This window comes from Megascapheus bottae, chromosome X (assembly GCF_031878675.1).
Source record: "Megascapheus bottae isolate mThoBot1 chromosome X, mThoBot2.hap1, whole genome shotgun sequence".
Taxonomy (NCBI): domain Eukaryota; kingdom Metazoa; phylum Chordata; class Mammalia; order Rodentia; family Geomyidae; genus Megascapheus; species Megascapheus bottae.
The window spans coordinates 40,015,082-40,035,789 of record NC_143547.1 but is presented as its reverse complement, the minus strand read 5'-3'; the positions used below and the strand labels follow the sequence as shown (position 1 = coordinate 40,035,789).

The 20,708-nt window shown below is 42.0% G+C and overlaps 1 protein-coding gene and 1 pseudogene across 1 annotated transcript; one reads left to right on the top strand and one right to left on the bottom strand.

Annotated features, from left to right (window-relative positions):
- The window catches only part of LOC150040917 (BTB/POZ domain-containing protein KCTD3 pseudogene), a 36,758-nt pseudogene extending 23,957 nt beyond the window's left edge, over window positions 1-12,801 (bottom strand).
- A 2,243-nt stretch (window positions 12,802-15,044) lies between these two features.
- Window positions 15,045-20,468, top strand: LOC150040916 (uncharacterized protein CXorf49C-like). The gene is made up of 6 exons (XM_090327102.1): window positions 15,045-16,484; window positions 18,183-18,327; window positions 18,782-18,858; window positions 19,106-19,151; window positions 20,163-20,204; window positions 20,293-20,468. The coding sequence occupies exons 1-6, from the start codon at window positions 15,045-15,047 to the stop codon at window positions 20,295-20,297; spliced, it is 1,755 nt and encodes a 584-aa protein (XP_090183228.1). The 3' UTR covers window positions 20,298-20,468.
- Window positions 20,469-20,708: the final 240 nt, after the last annotated feature.

Sequence of the window (20,708 nt, the reverse complement as noted above, 5' to 3'; positions counted from 1 at the left end):
CTTCTGAAAAGCAGTTAACACACTTATTTTGTTAATGTCTTCCTTTGAATAAATGAACAAGAAGATTTAAGCCTAAATAATTGTACATAAGATTTGAATAAAAACACTTGAACTTGTTTTTATTAATTTCAATTTTTTTTGCCAGTCTTGGGGCTTAAACTCAGGGCCTGGGCACTGCCCTTGGGCTTTCTCAAGGCCAATGCTCTATTACTTGAGCTACAGCACCATTTCTGGCGTTTTCTGTGTATATTGAACCAAGAAATAAAACCCAGGGCTTTGTACATTCTAGGCAAAGACTCTACCACTAGGCTACATTCCAGGCCCTAAAATGTCAAATTTTAAGAAAGAAAAAGATAAGACTAGATGTGGTGATACATGCCTGTAGTCCCAGCACTCAGGAGGTAGCAGTAGGAAGATGGAAAGTTCAAGGTCAGCCTGGGTGATTTCCTTTGTCAAAAATTAAAAAGAACAACCTTTAATTATACTACTTAAATTACATTACTCTAAGGAATTTACCTCGAGTTATTTTTTTAAATCTCTCTGTATAAAGTAATTTGTTCTGAGAAGTATATTTTAATTTGTACATGCCTTGAAGTATAACTAGGTAAAATATGTATACACAGATTAAAATATCAAGAAATCTGGAAAATAGAGATATATGCAGTAAAAGATCAATTTTGAGTTTGCTGTTTGGGGTCAAGTAGGTCCAACAACTGTGAATCATTTTTGCTAATACTTGAGCCACCATCATAAAATACTAAACACTGGATGACTTAAACAACAGAATTTCAAAAAGACCCATTAAATAGTGAAGTAGTCATTTATGTGAAGTTTCTTCTTCCTGTTTCCTAGCTTATCCTTAAGTAAGTGAGATGACTTACAGAATCTGTATTTCTAAATGAGAGAAAATGAAGTAGTCACTTTAACAGGAAATGCTATTTATTTTTAGGAGAAACAGGTGATCCAGATAAGCATTTTAATCAGTCAAAGAAGTTACAAACCAGACATTCTTCCCATTTGACTATCACAGGCCAGTCAGTGTAAAGCCTTCACTCACACTGTCCAGAGAATATGCATAGAAACAAAGAAGATTCACTGTGGGCCTATCTTAGAGGTGGATTTTTTCAGGAAAATTCTTTTAGTATTGTTCCCACTAACAATGAGGCTGTGAAGAGCTATGAACAACCAGCTGCTGGGCTCTGCCTGACAGGACTTCCTGCATGGTCTAGCACATCTGTGGTCTCAGTTTCTGTGTGGGGAGAAAAAGAGGAAGAAAAGACTTATTGAAGGAGTGGGGATAGAGGGGAGGGCTAGTGTTTAGAAGTATCAAAAAAGGAAGCCAGGTGAGGTGGCTCATACCTATCATCCTAGCTACTCAGGATGCTGAGATCTGAGGATTGCAGTTCAAAGCCAGCCCAGGCACTAAGAACTGTGAGACTCTTATCTCCAGTTAATCACTAGCAAACCGGAAGTTGGGCTGTGGCTCAGCCTTGAGCTGAAGAGCTCAGCGACAACACCTAGGCCCAGAGGTACAGTGGTAAGACTTGAGCTGAAAAGCTCAGGGACAGCACCCAGGCCCAGAGTTCCAGCCCCATGATCCACAAAACAAACAAACAAACAAACAAAAACCAAGTATAAAAAAAGGCAAATGAGAGGCAGCTCCTCAACACCACAGCACACCAGATGCTGGTGCTCATACCTGTAATACTAGCATCCTACCTATTTAGGGGGTTGAGATTGGAAGATAGCAGTTCAAAGGCAGCCTAAGCAAGAAAGTCTGTGAGACTCTTATCTCCAATTACCATCAAAAAGCCAGAAGTGGAGGTGTGGTTCCACTGGTAGAATCCTAAACTTGACCAAAAAAGCTAAGAGACAGTACCCAGGCCCCGATTTCAAGCCGCAATTCACTTGTGTGCGCGTGTGCACGCACGGGCACACGCACGTGCGTGCACACACACACATGAGGAAATACAAGATGAAACAAATATTACAAAAGATTACCATGTGTAGGGGCCTGATGACTGCAATCCTAGTGAATCAGAGACAGAGACTGGGAACATTGCAGCCCAGGCAGAAAGTTATCAAGGCTCCGTTCAAGCAACAACAAGGGTATGGTGGAATATTTACCTGTCATCTCTTGTACCTGGGAGGCTGCAGGTTGGAGAATTTGGACTTGAAAGAGGCCTCTGCCAAACTTTAAACATTATCTGAAAAATAATTAAAGCAAAAACGAGTCTGGGATTATGGCTCAAGTGGTAGAGCACCGGCCTTGCAAAGTCAAGGTCTAAAAGTTAAATCCCAGTACTGCCAAACAATAACAACCAGTGGTTCCACGGGCAAAATAATAGGCAGCAGAGCTCATTGCATGTTCCTTCTAACTCCTCCACAGGTTAGACATTTTGAAAATAAACTCTATATATAAACCATTTTAGTTTTAAACTTTGAAGAACTTCAGTTTCACTCACTAATTATACTTCTTTGAATGGGAATATATACATTATTCACCAACAAGTGCTTTATGTGGCCTAAATTTAAATTCACCCTATTTTCAGAAACTGGAAAAGCAATCCAATTAAATGAAGAAAGGATATACAAAAATACTCTTAGAATTAAAATAACATTTTATAACAGTTAAAGCCTATAATAAAATTCATTATTATAGTGCCTAAGTATAACAAAATGGCCAGATTAACTTATCTTGATCATTAGTAGGGAAAAAAATATGGTGGCTCCTAAAGCAAGGAAAATAAACAACTGAGAATTGAACTTTCTGGGAACTCACAACTTTTCCTTTACTATTTTTACTTCACTTTTTCAAATACAGACAATTATTCCAATTTAGAATGTATCCTTGAATATTAGTTATGCATGCTAAAATTTAAGAACTCCCAACAATGAGATTCAGAAAATGACCTGCAATTAAAGTAAAAGGATTCTAAAGATCTTATAGACTTTGAAATCTATTATTTAGTATCTTATAGTTTTCTAATTGCATGATATATTTTTTTCATAAACAGAACACCTAATCAAATTCCTAGTGAATACTTTGCAATCACAATAAAGTTTGGAAGCCTAAGTTCTATGAATTCTGATTCACTTAAGAAAGTGTCTCAAGACATGGCTTGGACATATGAAAATTCATTGTACCATCAGTAAATTTTCATGCTTAAGGAATATTCATCACATGGGCACTGTTCTAGTATTATGTGGAATGGCAACCAAACCAACTGCAGCAAGTAGCTGTTCTTAGGAGAGGATCACAAAGGCTCAGTAACCACATGCATATGAACATATAAAATGATGCTTATTGAAATGAACTCTAAGAAATGGAAACGAGAGGTTTTTCATTTTATTTTTTGTGGGTTTCTCTCCTCATTTTCCCTTTTTGTCATGTTTTAAAATTTCTGTACCTTTTGTCACATGTAAGTTTATTGGCTTTGGAGAGGGTAAGAGGGAAGCACAGAAACGGAGGGAAAAAGGGTGAACAAATGCAACAGTGATACTCACTAGACAATATGTTGAAAATAAACTTCACAACTTGTGAGAGAAGGGAGGTCTGGAGGGAAAAACTGGGAGAAAATGAGGGAAGAGGTGACACTGTTCAAAAAGAAATGTACATATTACCTAAATTATGTAATTGTATCACCTCTGTGTATCACCTTCACTATAAAAATTTCTTAAAGTGTGTGTGGGGAGGGTGGTGGGAGAGTGGGCTAGTGGTAGAGTGCCTGCTTAGCATGAATGAAGCCCTGGGTTCGATTCCTCAGTACCACATACACAGAAAAAGCCTTAAGTGGGACTGTGGCTAAAGTGGTAGAGCTCTAACCATGAGTACACCCAAGACAGTGCTCATGCCCTGAGTCCAAGCCCCAGGATGAAAAAAAATTTAAAAATTAAAAAAATTAAGTGGATCTGGCTGCTGTAGCTCAGGCCTGTAATGTTAGCTACTTAGGAGGCTGAGATCTGAGGATCAAGGTTCAAAGCCAGCCCAAGCACAAAAGGACCTGTGACTCTTATCTCCAATTAAACTCTAGAAAACAGGAAGTGGGGCTTGGCTCCTTGGTAGGGTGGTAGCCTTGAGCTGAAAAGCTCAGGAAAAGTGCCGACCACATGACCCACAAAAAATAATGATAAAAAATAAAGTATATTCCTGCTTTACAAATGATCTGCTAGTCAAGGATGTAAAACTAAAGAGAACATCATTTTTTAAAATGTTGAGGTTATGATTATTGGATTTCTTTATTTCACATAATTCTTCTAAAAAGAAATTTAATGAAATTCAATTTTAGTGGGTAAAGTTTCAGTGTAAAAAAAATTAATGAATCAAGCTGGGCGAGGTGGCTCATGCTACTCAGGAGGCCGAGAGCTGAGGATCAAGGTTCAAAGCCAGCCTGAGCACAAAAGGACCTGAAACTCTTATCTCCAATTAACCTCTAGAAAATGGGAAGTGGGGCTTGGCTCAATGGTAGGGCAGTAGCCTTGACCTGAAGAGCTCAGGGACAATGCCCAGGCCCAGGGATAGGGTGGTAGCCTTGAGCTGAAGAGCTCAGGGAGAGCACCCAGGCCAAGTTCAAGCCCCATGACCCACAAAGAAGAATGAATCAACTGGGAGTGGAGGATGTACATTGCCCCCCAAAGAAATGTTCTCAATATTTGAATTATGAAATGGTAACCCCTCTGTTAATCACCCAATAATAACAATAATTTTTAAGCCTAAAGCATGAAAATCCAGGGAAAATTATTTTCTTTTAGCTATAACAAAATTACCATTCATTTAGGTAAGTTTTCATAAGGTATAGTCTTTTTTTCTGCTGGCTCTGGGGTTTGAACTGAAGGCCTGGGCCCTGTCACTTAAATTATTTTGCTCAAGACTAATGCTCTATCACTTGAGCCACAGTGTCACTACCAGTCTTTTCTCTGTTTATTACTAAGGAATTGATCCCAGGATTTCATGCATTCTAAGCAAGCACTCTACCACTAAGCCACAAACCAGCTCTAAGAATTGCTTTTTTTTTTTTTTTGCCAGTCCTGGCCTTGAGCTTAGGGCCTTCGACTTTTTTAAGGCTAGAGCTCAGCCTCAGCATCACTTTCAGCTTTTTTCTCTGTATGTGGTACTGAGGCCTTCACACATGCTAGGCAAGCACTCTACCACTAGGCAAAACTCCTGGCTTCAAGAATTGCTTTATTTATACTGAGGAAGCAGAGTGGTCTTTGTCAGAGATGGGGATGTGGGGATGGAAGAGTCAGTTCCACCATCAGAAGTGCTGGGTGGTGATGCCAAATAAGGGACTTTCTTCCAAAGAATCCTTCAAATCCTCCTCTCTAACTTAATTTTCGTTTTCATCTTTTGATGTTCTTTTTTTGGATTCTAAAAAAACTATTCAGTGGTTTTATGCACTTCAGGGTCCACTTTCTAATTTTTTCAGAACTCTTAATTCTGCTCCAGACTTTCTCTCAGATACATTACATTCTCCTGTTGTCTGTTTCATTTCAGGTAATATTGGCCCCAAGTTGCCAGTTTCAGGGACAGTTCTTTCATCATTTCTGTCCAAACTAACCATATGGAAGTTCCTATAACTGTGAAAATTCTGTTATTGCTCTGACTAACAAGAGATTCTGTATGGCCTCCTTGAGCTATAAGTAGTTGTATCCTGAATGATTTCTTGGTGCTGAAGCTGGAGGCTAGAATTTGATTATCAGCGTCAGCTATATTGAACCACATTAGTTGCTGGACTAATGTTAGGAGTAGCACAACAAGATGTGCTCAGATCACATTAGTTTAGTAATTTGTGTAGCTCTTCTTCATTTGTATTTCCTACATCCTTACCTTCACTTTTGTTCACTAGACACATAGCAGTGGTCAGATTGCACATTTAAATGCTGCATTTGCATGGCCTATAAACAAGTAACATGTTGGCCTTGAGCCCATCTCATTGGATCCCTTATATTCTCTCATTGTAAATGACCATATTGTTGTACAGTCAACAGCTAGAAACTCACACATTCTTTTCCCAGTATACGAGAGTTTCACAAATAATTTGTTCATGATGGGAACACCTTTCTGGATTACCATCTGTTGATTGATCATCTTGTCCTTCAAATGGTCCTATGTCATTTCCAGAGGCGTACCTGCCATGACTTTCTGTCTCCTCCAAAGATAGTATATTGAATGAGGCTGAAGGAGTGGAACCTGATTGAATAGAGATCATGCCTCTGAATTGTATTTCTTTTCATGTCCAAACATGATTAGTATCTGCACAGACAGACAAAAGGTGCTCCTCTGACAACATAGTTTCCTTAACAAGGGTTTGGTGAACTGTGAAAGTCTAAAAAAACTGAGGCCCTGACTCAACTGTTTCTGAGTGCTGTATATCACTTCTACTACTCCAGAGCTTATACTAGGCAATCTTGTTTCTGTTACTACATGTTTCGGGTATGAGGTAAATACTCAGAGAAGCCATTTCATCATTGGAAGGAGCATGGTGGACTTCAGTAACAAGATTATTATCCTTTATTGGCAAAGGGAACTTTTGCATATCTGTTGGTCCATCCCAACAGAAGAAATAATCCAGAAGTGGCATAATTGGTTATAGGAACAACATCCTGAATCTGCCAGTGCTGAGTGATGGCATTCCACACACTCACTTTCCGGGTGTGACTGGAGGTCACCAACTGGTTATCGATAAACAAGAGGACACTGACAGGAACACCATGGCTGAACATTCTCATTTCACGTCTACTTCTCCCATCTTGCACACTCCACATGATAATGCCACTCTCCATGGCAAAAGCAAATATTTTGTTTTTGTCTCCATGTAGACCTCTAATCACTTTTGCATTCAAAGCTACTTATTCAACAGTTCAGTCCAAATATGGGTTTGGGAATACTTATTGTCCTCCTGAAGATAATCTCGATATACATAACAACATGTTTATGGAGCTACAATCCAGTTGTGGTGGCCAGCTTCTATCAGTATCTTTTGTGGACCCATAGGAAATCCCAGCCTAACAGTCCCTTCTCCACTTAGAGAATAGGCTAGACACTATTTCAGTGAGCTTCCCCTTCCTAGAATTACCAGATTTGTCTGTGTTGTTTATTTTACAACTAGGAATGCCTGGAGGGAGCAAGTAACCAAAAAAAGACACTGCCACAAGATGGCCCCTCCAATTCTTCATGTAGAAGAAACCTCTTTTTTTCTGTTATTTCTCTCTGTGTGTCTCTCTGTGTGTCTCTCTCTGTCTGTCTCTGTCTCTCTGTCTCTGTCTCTCTGTCTCTCTCTCTGTCTCTCTGTGTCTGTCTTTGTCTCTGTCTCTCTCTCTTTCTCCAGTCCTGGGGCCTGAACTCAGGGCCTTAGTACTGTCCTTGGGCTTTCTCAAGGCTAGAGCTCTACCAATAGCCACAGCATCGCTTCTGGCTTTTTCTTTGTATGTGGTACCAAGGAATCGAATCCAGTCTTTGTGCATGCTAGGCAAGCACTATACCACTAGGCTAAACTCCCAGCCCCAGAAAAAAACCTTCTTACTAATGTGGTTATTCCATAAAATTCTGCTTCATATCTGAAAACATTAATATTTGTTCCTCAACTCTAGTTTATTTTATTTATATGTTTATTTATTTTGGCCAGTTCTGGGGCTTGGGCTCAGGGCCTGAGCACACTCCTTGGGCTTTTTTCAAGGCTAGAGCTCTGCTACTTGAGCCACAGTACTACTTCTGGCTTTTTTCTACGTATGTGGTATCAAGGAATGCAGGTCTTCGTGCATGCTAGGCAAGCAGTCTATTACTAGACCAAACTCCTGGCCCAAGTCTAGTTTTTTTGTCCAAATAAAATTTAAAAGGGTGCAAATGCTGTTGTATCTCTATCAATAAAAATAGCAGTAATTTTATCTTGAAAAATGGACAAATTCATAGAATCCACTAACGAAAAGCTGACTGAACTCCAACAATTGTCAAATGAGAGTAAAGCTGCTGAGCTAACCACTCAAATGGAAATAAGGGAGTTAAAGAAGTCCATATATGATCTAAAACAAGAGATGCAAGGCATCAAAAATGAAGGAGGGAGATGAAGAATAAAGGAGAAAGTATTGACAGCAGGTTAGACAATGCAGAAGAAAGAATCTTTGAGGTTGAATATAACCTAGTTGTTATAGAGAAAGAACAGAAAATGAGTCAACCCAAATCTAGGAAATATGAGAGAATGCTTCAGGAGGTCCAAGATACAATTAAAAAGCCTAATTTAAGGCTAATTTGTATTGAAGAAGGCCTGAAGAAAGAGGTCAATGGTATTGGAAATATACATCAGGGAATCATCTCAGAGAACTTCCCAAATATCCAGAAGGGCAGGCCCATCCAGATACAAGAAGCTTTTAGAACCACCAAACAGACCTGACCAGAAAAGGACATCCCACCGCCACATTATAATCCATACAGGATCAACACAGACCAAAGAAAGGATCCTAATGCCACCAGGGAGAAGAGAACAATCACCTACAAAGGAAAACCAATGAGAATAACCACAGATTTCTCTGGAGAGACCATGCAAGCAAGAAGAGATTGGAAGGATATATGTCATGCCCTTAAGACAAATAACTACCAACCAACAATACTGTACCCAGCTAAGCTCTCATTCATAAATGAGGGAAAAATAAAAACCTTCCACTCCAAAGAAAAGTTGCAATATTACATAGCAACCAAACCAGCATTACAGAAAATTCTCAAAAATGTTGTACGCATTGAAAACCAACAAAAATGTGGTACTGACAAGGAGATGGCACCCAAAATTCATACCAGCTAAGTACCACAAGAACTGTCAAACCACAGGCCCTAATGAAACCTTTTTGAAAATGGTAGTACAAGAGCGAGGTCTCAATATTTGCATACCCAATGCTATGGACATGGTACTGGAAATATAAACACAACTACATAGACATAAAAATTTATGACTCTATAGACATAATGTTTTATTATATAGATTAATATGTATCTATAATATACAAACCCTCAGCCTAATTTTGACAATGTTCTAAAATCTAAGTGTCAGTGATTGTATATAGAGATTTCCTTCTTGAATACTTGTTTGTTTAATGTCATTAGAAATATGATGTAAAAATCAATGTTAATAAATTCTTTAATAAAAATAGTCTCAAAAATGGCAGGAACTAGTAAATATTTTTCAATTCTAACCCTCAATATCAATAGACTTAACTCTCCAATTAAATGGCACAGACTGTCTAGTTGGATCAAAAAGAAAGATCCATTGTTCTGCTGTCTTCAAGAGATATATCTTGCCCCCCCCCAAAAAAACACATTTTTTTGAAAGTGAGAGGTTGGAATAAACTCTATCAAGCTAACAGCCCCCATAAACAGGCTGGAGTTGCCATCCTCATATCAGATAAAACAGACTTCAAACTAAAATTAGTGAGAAAAGACAAAGAAGGTTATTACATACTAATAAATGGATCTCTCCTCCAGGAGATATAACCAACCGAAATATCTACATACATAATCCTACAGCACCGAACTTCATCAAGTAAACTTTACTTTCACTAAAATCACACATAGATCAAAACACAGTGATTGCTGGTGATTTTAACACACCACTCTCACCTATGGACAGATCAACCAGGCAAAAGGTCAACAGAGAAACCTCAGAATTGAACAACTGTATAGAACAACTATATCTAACAGACAGCTGCAGATTAGTCTACCCAGCAACATCACAAAATACGTTTTTTTCAGCAGCACATGGAACATTTTCCAAAATAGACCACATTTTAGGGCATAAAACAAACCTATACAGATTCAGAAACACTGAAATAATTCCCTGCATCTCTCAGACCACAAGGGCATCAAATTGGAATTGAACAACAATCTCCACCAACAAAAACCCTGTAACTCATGGAGATTGAACAACACATTGTTGAATCACCAAAGGGTCACCAAGGAGATCAGAACAGAAATTCATCAAATTTAACAAAAAAGTGCACACAAAATGCCAGCTCCTTTGGGACACAGCAAAGGCAGTACTCAGAGGAAACTATATAGCTCATACCCATTTTCATGTCTTGGTCCCCCTCCCCCCAACCCTGCCCCTCATCTTGTTGTTACCCCTTCCCTATCCTATTTCAAATAACCAAATAAACATACATACAAAGGATCAGATAACAAGGTAAAATACTGTAATCTTATGAGATAACCAAGGGACAGCAAAAGAAATGAGAGATAACATAGTACATTAAGGACAACAATCACTCATTATATGGCTTTTGTTTCTATATCCTGGAGGTCTTTCATTCAGCATCATACTATATGGCCTTATGGATCTAGATTTTGCTCTATTGTAAATCTCTATTAGGACAGCCTAAGATTTCTACTGATTATGACAAATGAGGGAAACCATTGAGCCTATGTTCCTTTGAGTTTGGCTTACCTCACTTAATATGATTTTTTTTATGTCTTTCCATTTCCTTACAAATGGGTCTATCTTGTTCTTTCTGACAGCAGCATAGAACTCCATTGTGTATAAATACCACATCTTGTTGGTCCACTCATCAACTGAGGGGCATCTTGGTTGGTACCATATCTTTACTATGGTAAATAGTGCTGCAATGAACATTGTTGTGCTAATGAATTTAGTATGTCCTTGTTTCTGGGCAATTGGGTAAATGCCAAACAGTGGAATTGCTGGGTCATAGGGGAGTTCTATGTTTAGTCTTTTGAGTAACTGCCATACTGCTTTCCATAGTGGTTGAACGAGTTTGCACTCCCACCAACAGTGTAGTAGTGATCCCTCCTGGCCACATCCCCTCCAACATCTGTTGTTATTAGTTTTCTTGATCATGACCATTCTAACTGGAGTGAGGTGGAATCTTAGAGTTATTTTGATTTGCATTTCTTTTATGGCCAGAGATGTTCTTCATGTGTCTATAGGCCATTCTTATTTCTTCTTCATAGAAGACTCTCTTTAAGTCTTTGGCCCATCTTTTAATGGGATGGTTGTTTCTTTGGATATTAATTTGGCAGTGATTCAATTTGTTGAGCTGTTTCTATGAGGCCTTGATCTGTTGTATTGTTAGTGAAGATATTCTCTCACTCTGTAGGCTTTCTAGTTAGTTTGTTACCTATGTCCTTTGCCAGACAGAAGCTCTGCAGTTTAATGCAGTCCAATTTATCCAGCCTTTCTCTGATTTGTTGTGTTTCTGGGTCCTTATTAAGAAAATTTCAACCTGTGCCAAGGAGACCTAGTGTATCTCCTATTCCTTCTTGTAAACTTTTCAGTGTATCTGATTTTACCTCCAGGTCTTTGATCCATTTGGAGTTAATCCTAATGCAGGGTGACAAATAAGGCTCCAACTTTAGTTTTCTGCAGGTGCTTAACCAGTTCTGCCAGCACCACTTGTTGAATAGGCTGTCTTTCCTCCATTCTATTTTTTTGGCTGCCTTATCAAAGATTAGTTGGACATAGGTCTGTGGGTTAATATCTGGGACCTCAGTTCTAGTCCACTGGTCATCAGACATGTCCTTGTGCCAGTACCAAGCTGTTTTGGTTACAATAGCTCTGTTATAGAGTCTAAAGTTTAGGATTGAAATTTCTCCTGTGCTATTCTTTCTGCTGAGGGTTTTTCTTTTTGCTATATGGGATATTTTATTTTTCCATATGAAATTTTGAATTACCTCTTCTATCTCTTTAAAGAATGACTTTGGGATATTGATGCGTATTGCATTGTGTTTGTAGATAGCCCTTGGCAAGATTGCCAATTTCAAGATGTTAATTCTTATAATCCAGGATCATGGGAGGTCTTTCCATTTCCTCAGTTCTGCTTTAATTTCCCTTTTTTTTTTTAGGGTTTTCAAGTTTTCCTGAAAAAGGTTCTTTACATTCTTTTTTTTTTTTTTTTTGGCCCCCTTCTCTCTTTCTGGCCCCGCTCGCTCCGGCCCTGCTCGCTCCGGCCCCGCTCGCTCCGGCCCCTTCTCGCTCCGGCCCCTGCTCGCTCCGGTCAGGCTCGCTCCCTCACGCTCCTGGCCCCACTCACTCCGGCCCCGCTCGCTCCGGCCCCGCTCGCTCCGGCCCCGCTCGCTCCGGTCAGGCTCGCTCCGGTCAGGCTCGCTCCGGTCAGGCTCGCTCCCGCACGCTCCGGCCCTGCTCGCTCCAGCCACCACTCCGTTGGGCTCTGCTTGCTTGCTTTCGCTCTCTGTCGCTTGTTGCAGTCTCGTCTCTGCCACTTCCGGCTTGGTTGTGTATGTGGGATACCGAGGAATCGAACCCGGGTCCTAAGCACTTTAACCGCTAGGCCAAATTCCCGGGCCCCGGTTCTTTACATTCTTTGTTAATTCCTAGGTACTTTATTTTCATTGAGGCTATTGCAAAAGGAGTTGCTTTCCCCCAGGAATAATTTTATAAGTGCATTTTTAATGGATATACCATTATAATAAAATTATTCAGAATTTATGTCATCATCCAAATTCTTTCTCTTTTTTTGCCAGTCCTGGGGCTTGAACTCAGGGCCTGGGCAGTATCCTTGGGCTTTCTCAAGGCTAGAGTTCTGGGGAATCATACCCAGGGCTTCCTTGCATGCTAGGCAAGCACTCTACCACTAAGCCACACTCCCAGCTACCTTATGTTCCAAATTTTAAATGGTCAGGCTCTGGCAATCACTGATCCTCCCTCATCCTCTGGTCTCTTCTAAGTCACATAGCTGCAGTCATAGAGTATGTAGACTTTTGCTATTGATTTCCTTCTCTGAAAGTCATATGGGACTTCTGAGGTACAATGGACATTCAGAAAGCCTGTGGACCAGGGACATGGTTACCTGGTTTATAACTATCTTCCAAATTGACATGTGTGCTCCTGGTACTTGTGATTGTACATTTAACTTGACCTAGTTAATTTTTATAGCACAAGAAGGATTATTAATTAAATAGTAATCATTAGTTTTTAAGTGGAATTGGGCTTTTGGCCAGGGGATCTCTAAAAGTCAGGTGACCCCTGGAGGCCTGAGGGAAGGGTAGTGATTGAAGAGAAGGAGACATGTTAGGGTCCCCAGGTTGCCGTCTTTGTGTTTCTTGCTCTGAGAAGTGGTTATTGGGATGTTCATGATACACAGCTACAAGTGCCATTCTTACTGGGGACATAGAGGCATGGCACCTGGAAACTAAACAAAGATGGTTTGTGCATTTACCCTGGAGGCCAAACTACATACAAACAGACCGTTCCACCACCAAAGAGAAGGGTTTATTTCCCCCTTAGAGGAAATGAATAATGATGAAATGTGGGTGGGGAAAAGAGTCCTTGAAGACTGAGGATAGATGAGCCTGAAGCCCAGTATTATATAGGAGTTTGTGATGTAAATGAGTGGAATCTGTGAGTGTTTCCATGAGAATCTCCTACTGTGAGTGGCACTTTACAACCCCAGAGAGAGACCAGCACTGTGCCATCCTGGGAGGACCCACTTTGCTCAATGTTGCTGGCTCTTGGTTTGTTCTACCCTAACAGGATCCACAGAATCACTTTTCTTTCAGCAATGTAAAAAGTCACGTTCATATTAGGAAATAGAGTACAAAGAGTCCTGATACCTGGTCCAGGTGAAATTTTGCTTCATGCCTCTGTCTAAAGATAGGTAAACAGATCAGACAACATCATTCTGAGTTCACTGTGAGCTTAGTGGCATGAGGTAGGGTAGTGCAATTTGTCCTGTGTATGGAGTTTGAAGGGAAAAAGGACACAGACATAGAAAGAAGGGGTCAACTTCCTCCTTTCCAATGGCGCCCAGATGGGTTTCTATGACCTGAACCTCAGAACATGCCCTTTAACTAGAACTTGATAGCTCAGTCCCTTCTGCTTTTAGTGTGAATGCTACAGCAATAGTATTGTATTGGTTTAGTTGAATATGAGCAGAGACCAGACTTGTGTTCAGAAGGAGACAGGGCTGACAAGCCATGAAATGTGTGGAAGGGGCTTCAAGTTTGATTCATAGCAATACATCAAACTGATAGACAAAACTGAGAAAGGCCACAGTCTATGATCACTGGTCTGTATACCTGTGTATGTGTTGGTATGTCAGTACTTGGTCTTGAATTAGATCTTCACACTCTCACTTGGCTTTCACTTTTATTTGGCTTTTTCATTCAAAGCTGGTACTGTAACACTTGAACCATGCTTACAGTTGTTTTTTTGTCAGTTAATTAAGATATAAGACTCTCTTTGGGGTCTAGTGGTAGAGTGCTTGCGTAGCATACACAAAGCTCTGGGCTTGATTCTTTGTATCACATACATAGAAAAAGCCAGAAGTGGTGCTGTGGATCAAGTGGAAGAACATTAGCCTCAAGCAAAAAAAGCTCCAAAACAGTGTCCAGACGCTGAATTCAAGACCCAGGAAAGAAGCTCTTGGACTATTTTACCTGGACTATCATGCTGTGAACCATGATCTTAGCCTCTTGAGTATCTAGGATTACAGGGTTGAGACACTAGCACCTGGCTTGGTCCTCATACTTCTTAAGAAAAAAAAAAGTACGATTTGCATGCTGTGAGCTCAGTTACTACACACTATGGCTGGGTGCCCGTGATAATGACGCTGTATTGACAGTTAGGGGCGTTTTTGCCAGTGGGGTGTCAAAAATCCTTCCTGAGCCAGGAAGGCTCACCACCATTACACTAAAGCTCTTGAGCCGTTATTGTTTGGGGGTGGGGCTGTCATTCTAAGCTAGGCAGAGAAAAGAAGCGGGAAAAGGGAAAAGTTCGTTGACTACCAGGCTCCGCCCATTATCCACTGTCTCTCTCTGATCTGGCTGTCAGAGAAAGCCAGGGGTTGGCCACCAAGGATTGTAGTCTAATTCCTATTGGCTAGGGCTTTGAATGACACGAGGAGAAAGCGTTACCTGATTGGTGGAAGACAAGCCAATGAGAAGGCTGTGCAGCGTTCTCGTGGGTCCAAAAGCCTCTCTGTGGGGGCAGATGCTTGCGTCGCCTGTGGTAAAAGCACCTGCGAACGCCGCGCTCAGCCTGTGGTGAAGAGGTGAACGGTCTCAGCAAAGCTGGACGTTAGAGACCATGAGCTCTCGCCGAGAGGCGTCCGCTCCAGGAGGAGATTTCAGTGCAGAGGGTGGAGAACATTCCAATGTCTATACCGGAGGAACCTTGGCGCCCAGCCTCGTCACTGACCCTGTTCCTCCTCGCAGAGAAGGGGAACAGGAAGGCCTTCCAGGGTCCCAAGGCCGTGAGTTTGATTCAGACGCGGAATTAGAAATGATAGAGGCGGGAAGAGCCGTGTTTTGGATTGGAGAGGAATCTAGTTCCTCAGTGGAAGAGACGGGAAGTTCTCAGTCCTCACTGCCGGACTTTGATATTGAGGGGGCAGTCATGCAGCACCCTACTAATCCGGTGGCCCGAGGCACGCTCAGACTCCCAATGCGGGAAAGAGGCACAACTACTGTTTCGACCACTTGGGCAGAAGTAGCCTCATGTTTCAGGGGTAGAGGCCCAAGGATCCGCAGTGGGAGAGGCGCGCTAGTCCCCAGTGGGAGAGGGGCGCTGGTCCATAGTGGGAGAGGTGCTCTTGTCCCCAGTGGGAGAGGGGCACTGGTCACTAGTGGGAAAGGGACTCTGGTCCCCGGTGGGAGAGGGGCGCCAGTCTCCAGTGGGAAAGGCGTGCAGGGGGGAAGAGGTACATTAGTTTCTGGCGGGAGAGTCATGCTTCTCACTAGTGGGCGAGGTACACTGTCCTCCAGTCATGCGGGAGCACAGCAGGCCTCTACTACCACCCCACACTCCAGTAGCCCGGAGCCAGGCAGAGCTTGGGAAAAGAGAGGCAGTGAAGTTAGCCAAACAGTTATTCAGGGAGCCAAGTCGCCCTCCTCTGACATTGAGATTTCAGAAGAATCCAGTGAGTTACCACCGATGAGGGTGACCATTAGCTTAAAACGTGGAGATCAGGCCAAGTTAGACAACCCCAAGGAATCAGAAGACACAGCTGAAAACTCTAGTGGTGAGGACCAGGAGATTTCTGATACTACACCTGGCAGTCTGGCAGTCCCTTCTCAGGAATTAAGTACAAACAGGGAAACCCAGGCTGCTGAAGAGCAAGAAGCCTCTTCCTCTAAGAAAAAACAAACTGTGGTCAGGGCTAAGGGAGGAAACAAACCCATTTATTCTGTGGCTGCTGCCACAGGTAATTTACCAAGGGGCCATCATAGAAAGAGAATGACTCATGAGAAGAAATTCCCGGAGAGTGACTCTAGCGTTACCCTGGGAAGAATCTTCCCTCCTTGGGGGCAAAGGATCAAGGCACCTTCCTTGGAAGCAGCTTCCTTACCTCCAATTTCATGTGTTCCTGTGTTTGGGAGTTCCAAGTCATCTTCATCTCTGATTCCTGGACCAAAGCAGTCTAAGCAGGGTAGCACTGTGAGGAGATCTAGGACTTGGAGAAGAAGGGAGACTCAGTCTGCGGCCAGAGATTATGAGCTAAATACAGACCCTGTCCTTCAAGCCCAGGTGAGTATACCACCTTCCTGTTCCATGCATGTCCCTCGGTTAAATACATACTTTCTTTGTCCATGTTCCCTCAACCTTTTGTTCAGGGGGTATTACTGGAAGCCCACTCTCATTAGGTTGCCAAAATCAGATCCTTGTAATAAGGGTGAATATTAAGAGAGCATTTGGTAGATGCCAGTCAATGTTTGGCATGTTCTGTGTACTTTCTGCCTCTCCAGACTGAGATAGGGATGGAATCAAGGCTGGTTGCTGAGTTGAACCTGCAGAATGCTTATAATCTGATTTGTCTGTGCAGTTTTGTCTACATGGTACTGATTCTTCCCTCCTAATTGTTCTTCAAACCTACCATATACAAGCCCTAAGATTGTGTGTGTGTGTGTGTGTGTGTGTGTGTGTGTGTGTGTGTGTGTGTGTTCTGGTGCTAAACTTAGACCCTGGTCACTATCCCTGAGTTTCTGTGCTCAAGGCTAGCACTTGAGCCACAGCTAGATTTCTGGTTTGAACTGTGATCCTCAGATTTCAGTCTCGAGTAGCTGGAATTGCAGGTGTGAGCCACTGGTGCCTGATTTGGGATTTTTTTGGACTCTAGGACTCTAGGTTTCTCTTTAGTCAGCTCTGCTTCCTGGCCTGAGGCTGACAGAGGCTGACATGGCTGATGAAATGAGCCTCCCACAATGGATAGAAATGCATGCAGACCATCATATTAAGTGGCTTATTCTAGACTCAGAAACACAAATACAGAATCATCTCTCTAATGTTCAGAAGCTAGATCTAAGGGAAGACAATGGGCATGACCATAAATGTGGAACTGCTAGGAGGAAATGGTCTGAGGGAGGAATGGGGAAATAGAGCCAGGTAGTAGTGGAAAACTATGGTTAAAGTATACTACACAAGTGAATAAAAAAAGATCATAATGAAACTTGTTTAGAAAAGTTTTAAAGAAATTTAAAAATGAATTTTAAAATGGAATGACGATTAGAGTACTTTAGCCAGGTGCGGAGGCTTCACCTGTAATCCTAGCTACTCAAGAGGCTGATATCTCAGGATTGTGGTTCAAAACCAACCTGGGAACTAAAGTATGTGAGACTCCAACTAATCACTAGAAAAAAGGAAGTGAGGAACAGGTCACTGACTACTCCCAGGCCCAGGGATAGGGCAGTAGCATTGAGCTGAAGAGCTCAGGGACAGCTCCCAGGTACACAGTTCAAACCCCATGACCCACAAAAAAAAAGAAAAAAAGAAATATCAGAACGAAATACCCCCATGTCCAACTATATGGAGTAATAAAAATACAAACAAGAAAAATACTAAAAATACAAAAAAATTGTATGTGATTTTTTTCCTTTTTATTTTTCTACTTTTGGGGGGTAGGTAAGGGGACACAAAAAAGGGAGGAAGGGTGAACAAATACAGTCACTGTATTCAGTAATATATCATGTGGAAAATGAACTGTTCAACTTGTGGGCAGGAACAGAGGGGGAAACTGTGAAAAAGTGAAGAAAAGGGTGGGTGACATTGTCCAAAAGAGAAATACACACATTACCTAAATTGTGAAATGGTAACCCCTCTGTACAATACCTTAATAACAACAAAATTATATTTTAAATACAAATGACTGTAATATTAAAGTTCCCTCTGTTTTCCCTACCAGACCTCAACAAATGTAAACAAATATTCAGTGAGAAATTTTTGTTTCAGATTTCTACACAGAGGTCAGGACCATCTTACTTGTCCTTGCATCGTGGTGAGTCCAGTAGCGATGCCCACGCAAGAGCCCCACATATTTCAGAAAAATCACAGCCCTTACCCCAGAGACAGGAGGTTATCACTCCTAGAGGTTTTGGTGAGTATTGTGGTTTTGAGAACAGTTGAAGAAATGGAGTGAGGAGGAAGGAAATGTCTACTTCCATTACTTCTATTGGGGAAAGGGGTTCAGCCTTGTTTTCAGGCTATCCGGGCTACCTAGACAGTGTTGCCATAGGAAACAGAACATGGACAGGGCTGAACTCAAGGAGCAATGCATCCTATAAGTAGGGTTTATGCAGTGATTTGTAACAGTGCCCCAATTCCAGTCCAGAAGCAAATTTCCAACTCAATAAATTCTTTTCTAGCATCAACCACAGAGTCACAGTGCTAGGGGACACAGTAGTAGGTAGATATTTGGGAATCAGGGAAGGCAGATTCAGAGAGAGGTGAAATTGATGCCCCTGGTTGGGGATATTTCCCCCTTTGAGAGACCACGAAATCCTTTTTGTCTCTCACTCACAAGAGGCTGGATTTTTGTGTTTTTTTTCTAGATGACCAGGAACCACCCATGCAACCCATAGTTCCAGAAAGGCCACAACAACCAGTTGGAGAACAAGGCTGTCCACGGGTAATGATTTCTCTCATCCCTAGAGGCTGGCCCGCCTAGATGGTGGACTCAGTGCTCAGGTTAAGATGAAACACACGCACTCTCCCATCAAGCACCTCAATGGAGAGGGCATCTCCTTTCCATTGAGAGTTCTGTGTGAGAACAGTTGTTGGTTATGGAGTGTGTAAGGCCTGGGCAGGTGGGAGGATTAGGAGAGAGGACAGCGTATTAATCAACATTTCTTTTTCTCTTGGGTCTGCTGGTCTAGTGTCCAGTGCTTCTGAAGGAAATAGAGAAACTCAAGGATCAACTAGGTATGATGGACTAGGGACAGAGGCAGGGGCCAGAGCAGAAAGACAGCTTGGTGTGTGGGAGCAGGTATCTGTGGCAGGGCTGGCTACAAAAGAAAGGACCAATATTCCCGTGGGAGGAAAAAAAAAGTCTGACCAGGCCTGCCTGAAGCCTTTCTATGTGTTGACTGCTGGTATATGAACAAGAGACTCATCATGTGCCCAAATCTTCTCTCAGCACCTTCAGCGATAACTCCTTTATTTTCTGCTATAAGTGCTAGTTGGTGTGGCTTGCATGGTATTTCTTCTCCCTTTTTTTTTCTGTGAATCAGTCCTAGGGCTCAGATCCTGGGTGCTGCCCTAAACTATTTTTACGCAAGGCTAGTGCTCTACCACTTAAGCTATACCTCCACTTTCAGCTCTTTTTTTTGGAGATTTATTGGAGATAAGAGTTTTACGGACCTTCTTGCCAGGGCAGGAACCATAATCCTCATATCTAAGCCACCTGAGTAGCTAGCTAGCATTACAGGTGTGAACCACCAGCACCCTGACATGTTTGTTGCTTTTAAGATGTCTAGATGGGAGCTGGGAATGTGGCTTAGTGGTAGCGTGCTCTCCTTGAATGCACAAAGCCCTTGGTTTAATTCCCCAGAATTACATATACAGGAAACACTGGAAGTGGCGCTGTGTCTCAAATGGCAGAGCACTAGCCTTGAGCAAAAAGTGTCCAAGGACAGTGTCCAGGCCCTGAGTTAAAGCCCCAGGACTGGCAATTTTTTTAAAAAAAATGATGCCTGGATGGTTGTGCCATGCTCCATCCTTGCTAACTACTGGTTCATGTTCCTAAAGTATGAAGGATATTTCCACCCTGAGTTTTGGTGATGAGTGGTGGTGGGAATGTCAGGCCCAGAGCATTTGGATACAGGTTAGAGGGATGTCAATTTGCAGGGCTGTTGGTTTCCTAGTTACAGTGGGGAAACAGGCTGGATTCCTACATCTATTTCTGGAGTACCTACTTATGTTTCTCTGTTTTAGCGGCTATTCAGTTCCTCAAAGAGAAGTTCCCATCTTTTGAAAGTAAGTGTTTATTTAACCTTAACCTTTCACAGAATTCTGGTTGTTGAAACATGCTTTTGGCTAGTCATAACTCTGCTTTTCTTGATAGTATGAACCCAACATCTTCATGCAAGACAAGCAGCCGTTCTGGGGAGCCCAGGAATTGTGGTGCAGCTGGTTTAATCTGGGTCATCTGCAGCCAGTGCCTCCTCTCTCAACCTCATATTTTGTCCCCTACACACCCCAGTTGACAGAAATTTCAAATTAAAGTGCTTTTTTGTGTTCCCTGGTCTCCAGCCTCTCTCTTTCTCTCTGGGGTTATGTGAACAAGAGTGGGATAGGGGTATGCTGCCTCACAGAAGTGAAAGGGGTGCTCTCTGTCATTGTAGGAGAAGCCTTCTTTCTGAGTACAGTCTGGGCCCAACCCTAAGCTGAAGTCCAGCACTCAGGCTTACCTTGGTTCCCTCATTCTGGGTCTGGATGGATGTAGCCTGGTTAAACTTACATTTCCTCAGTTTTTTCATA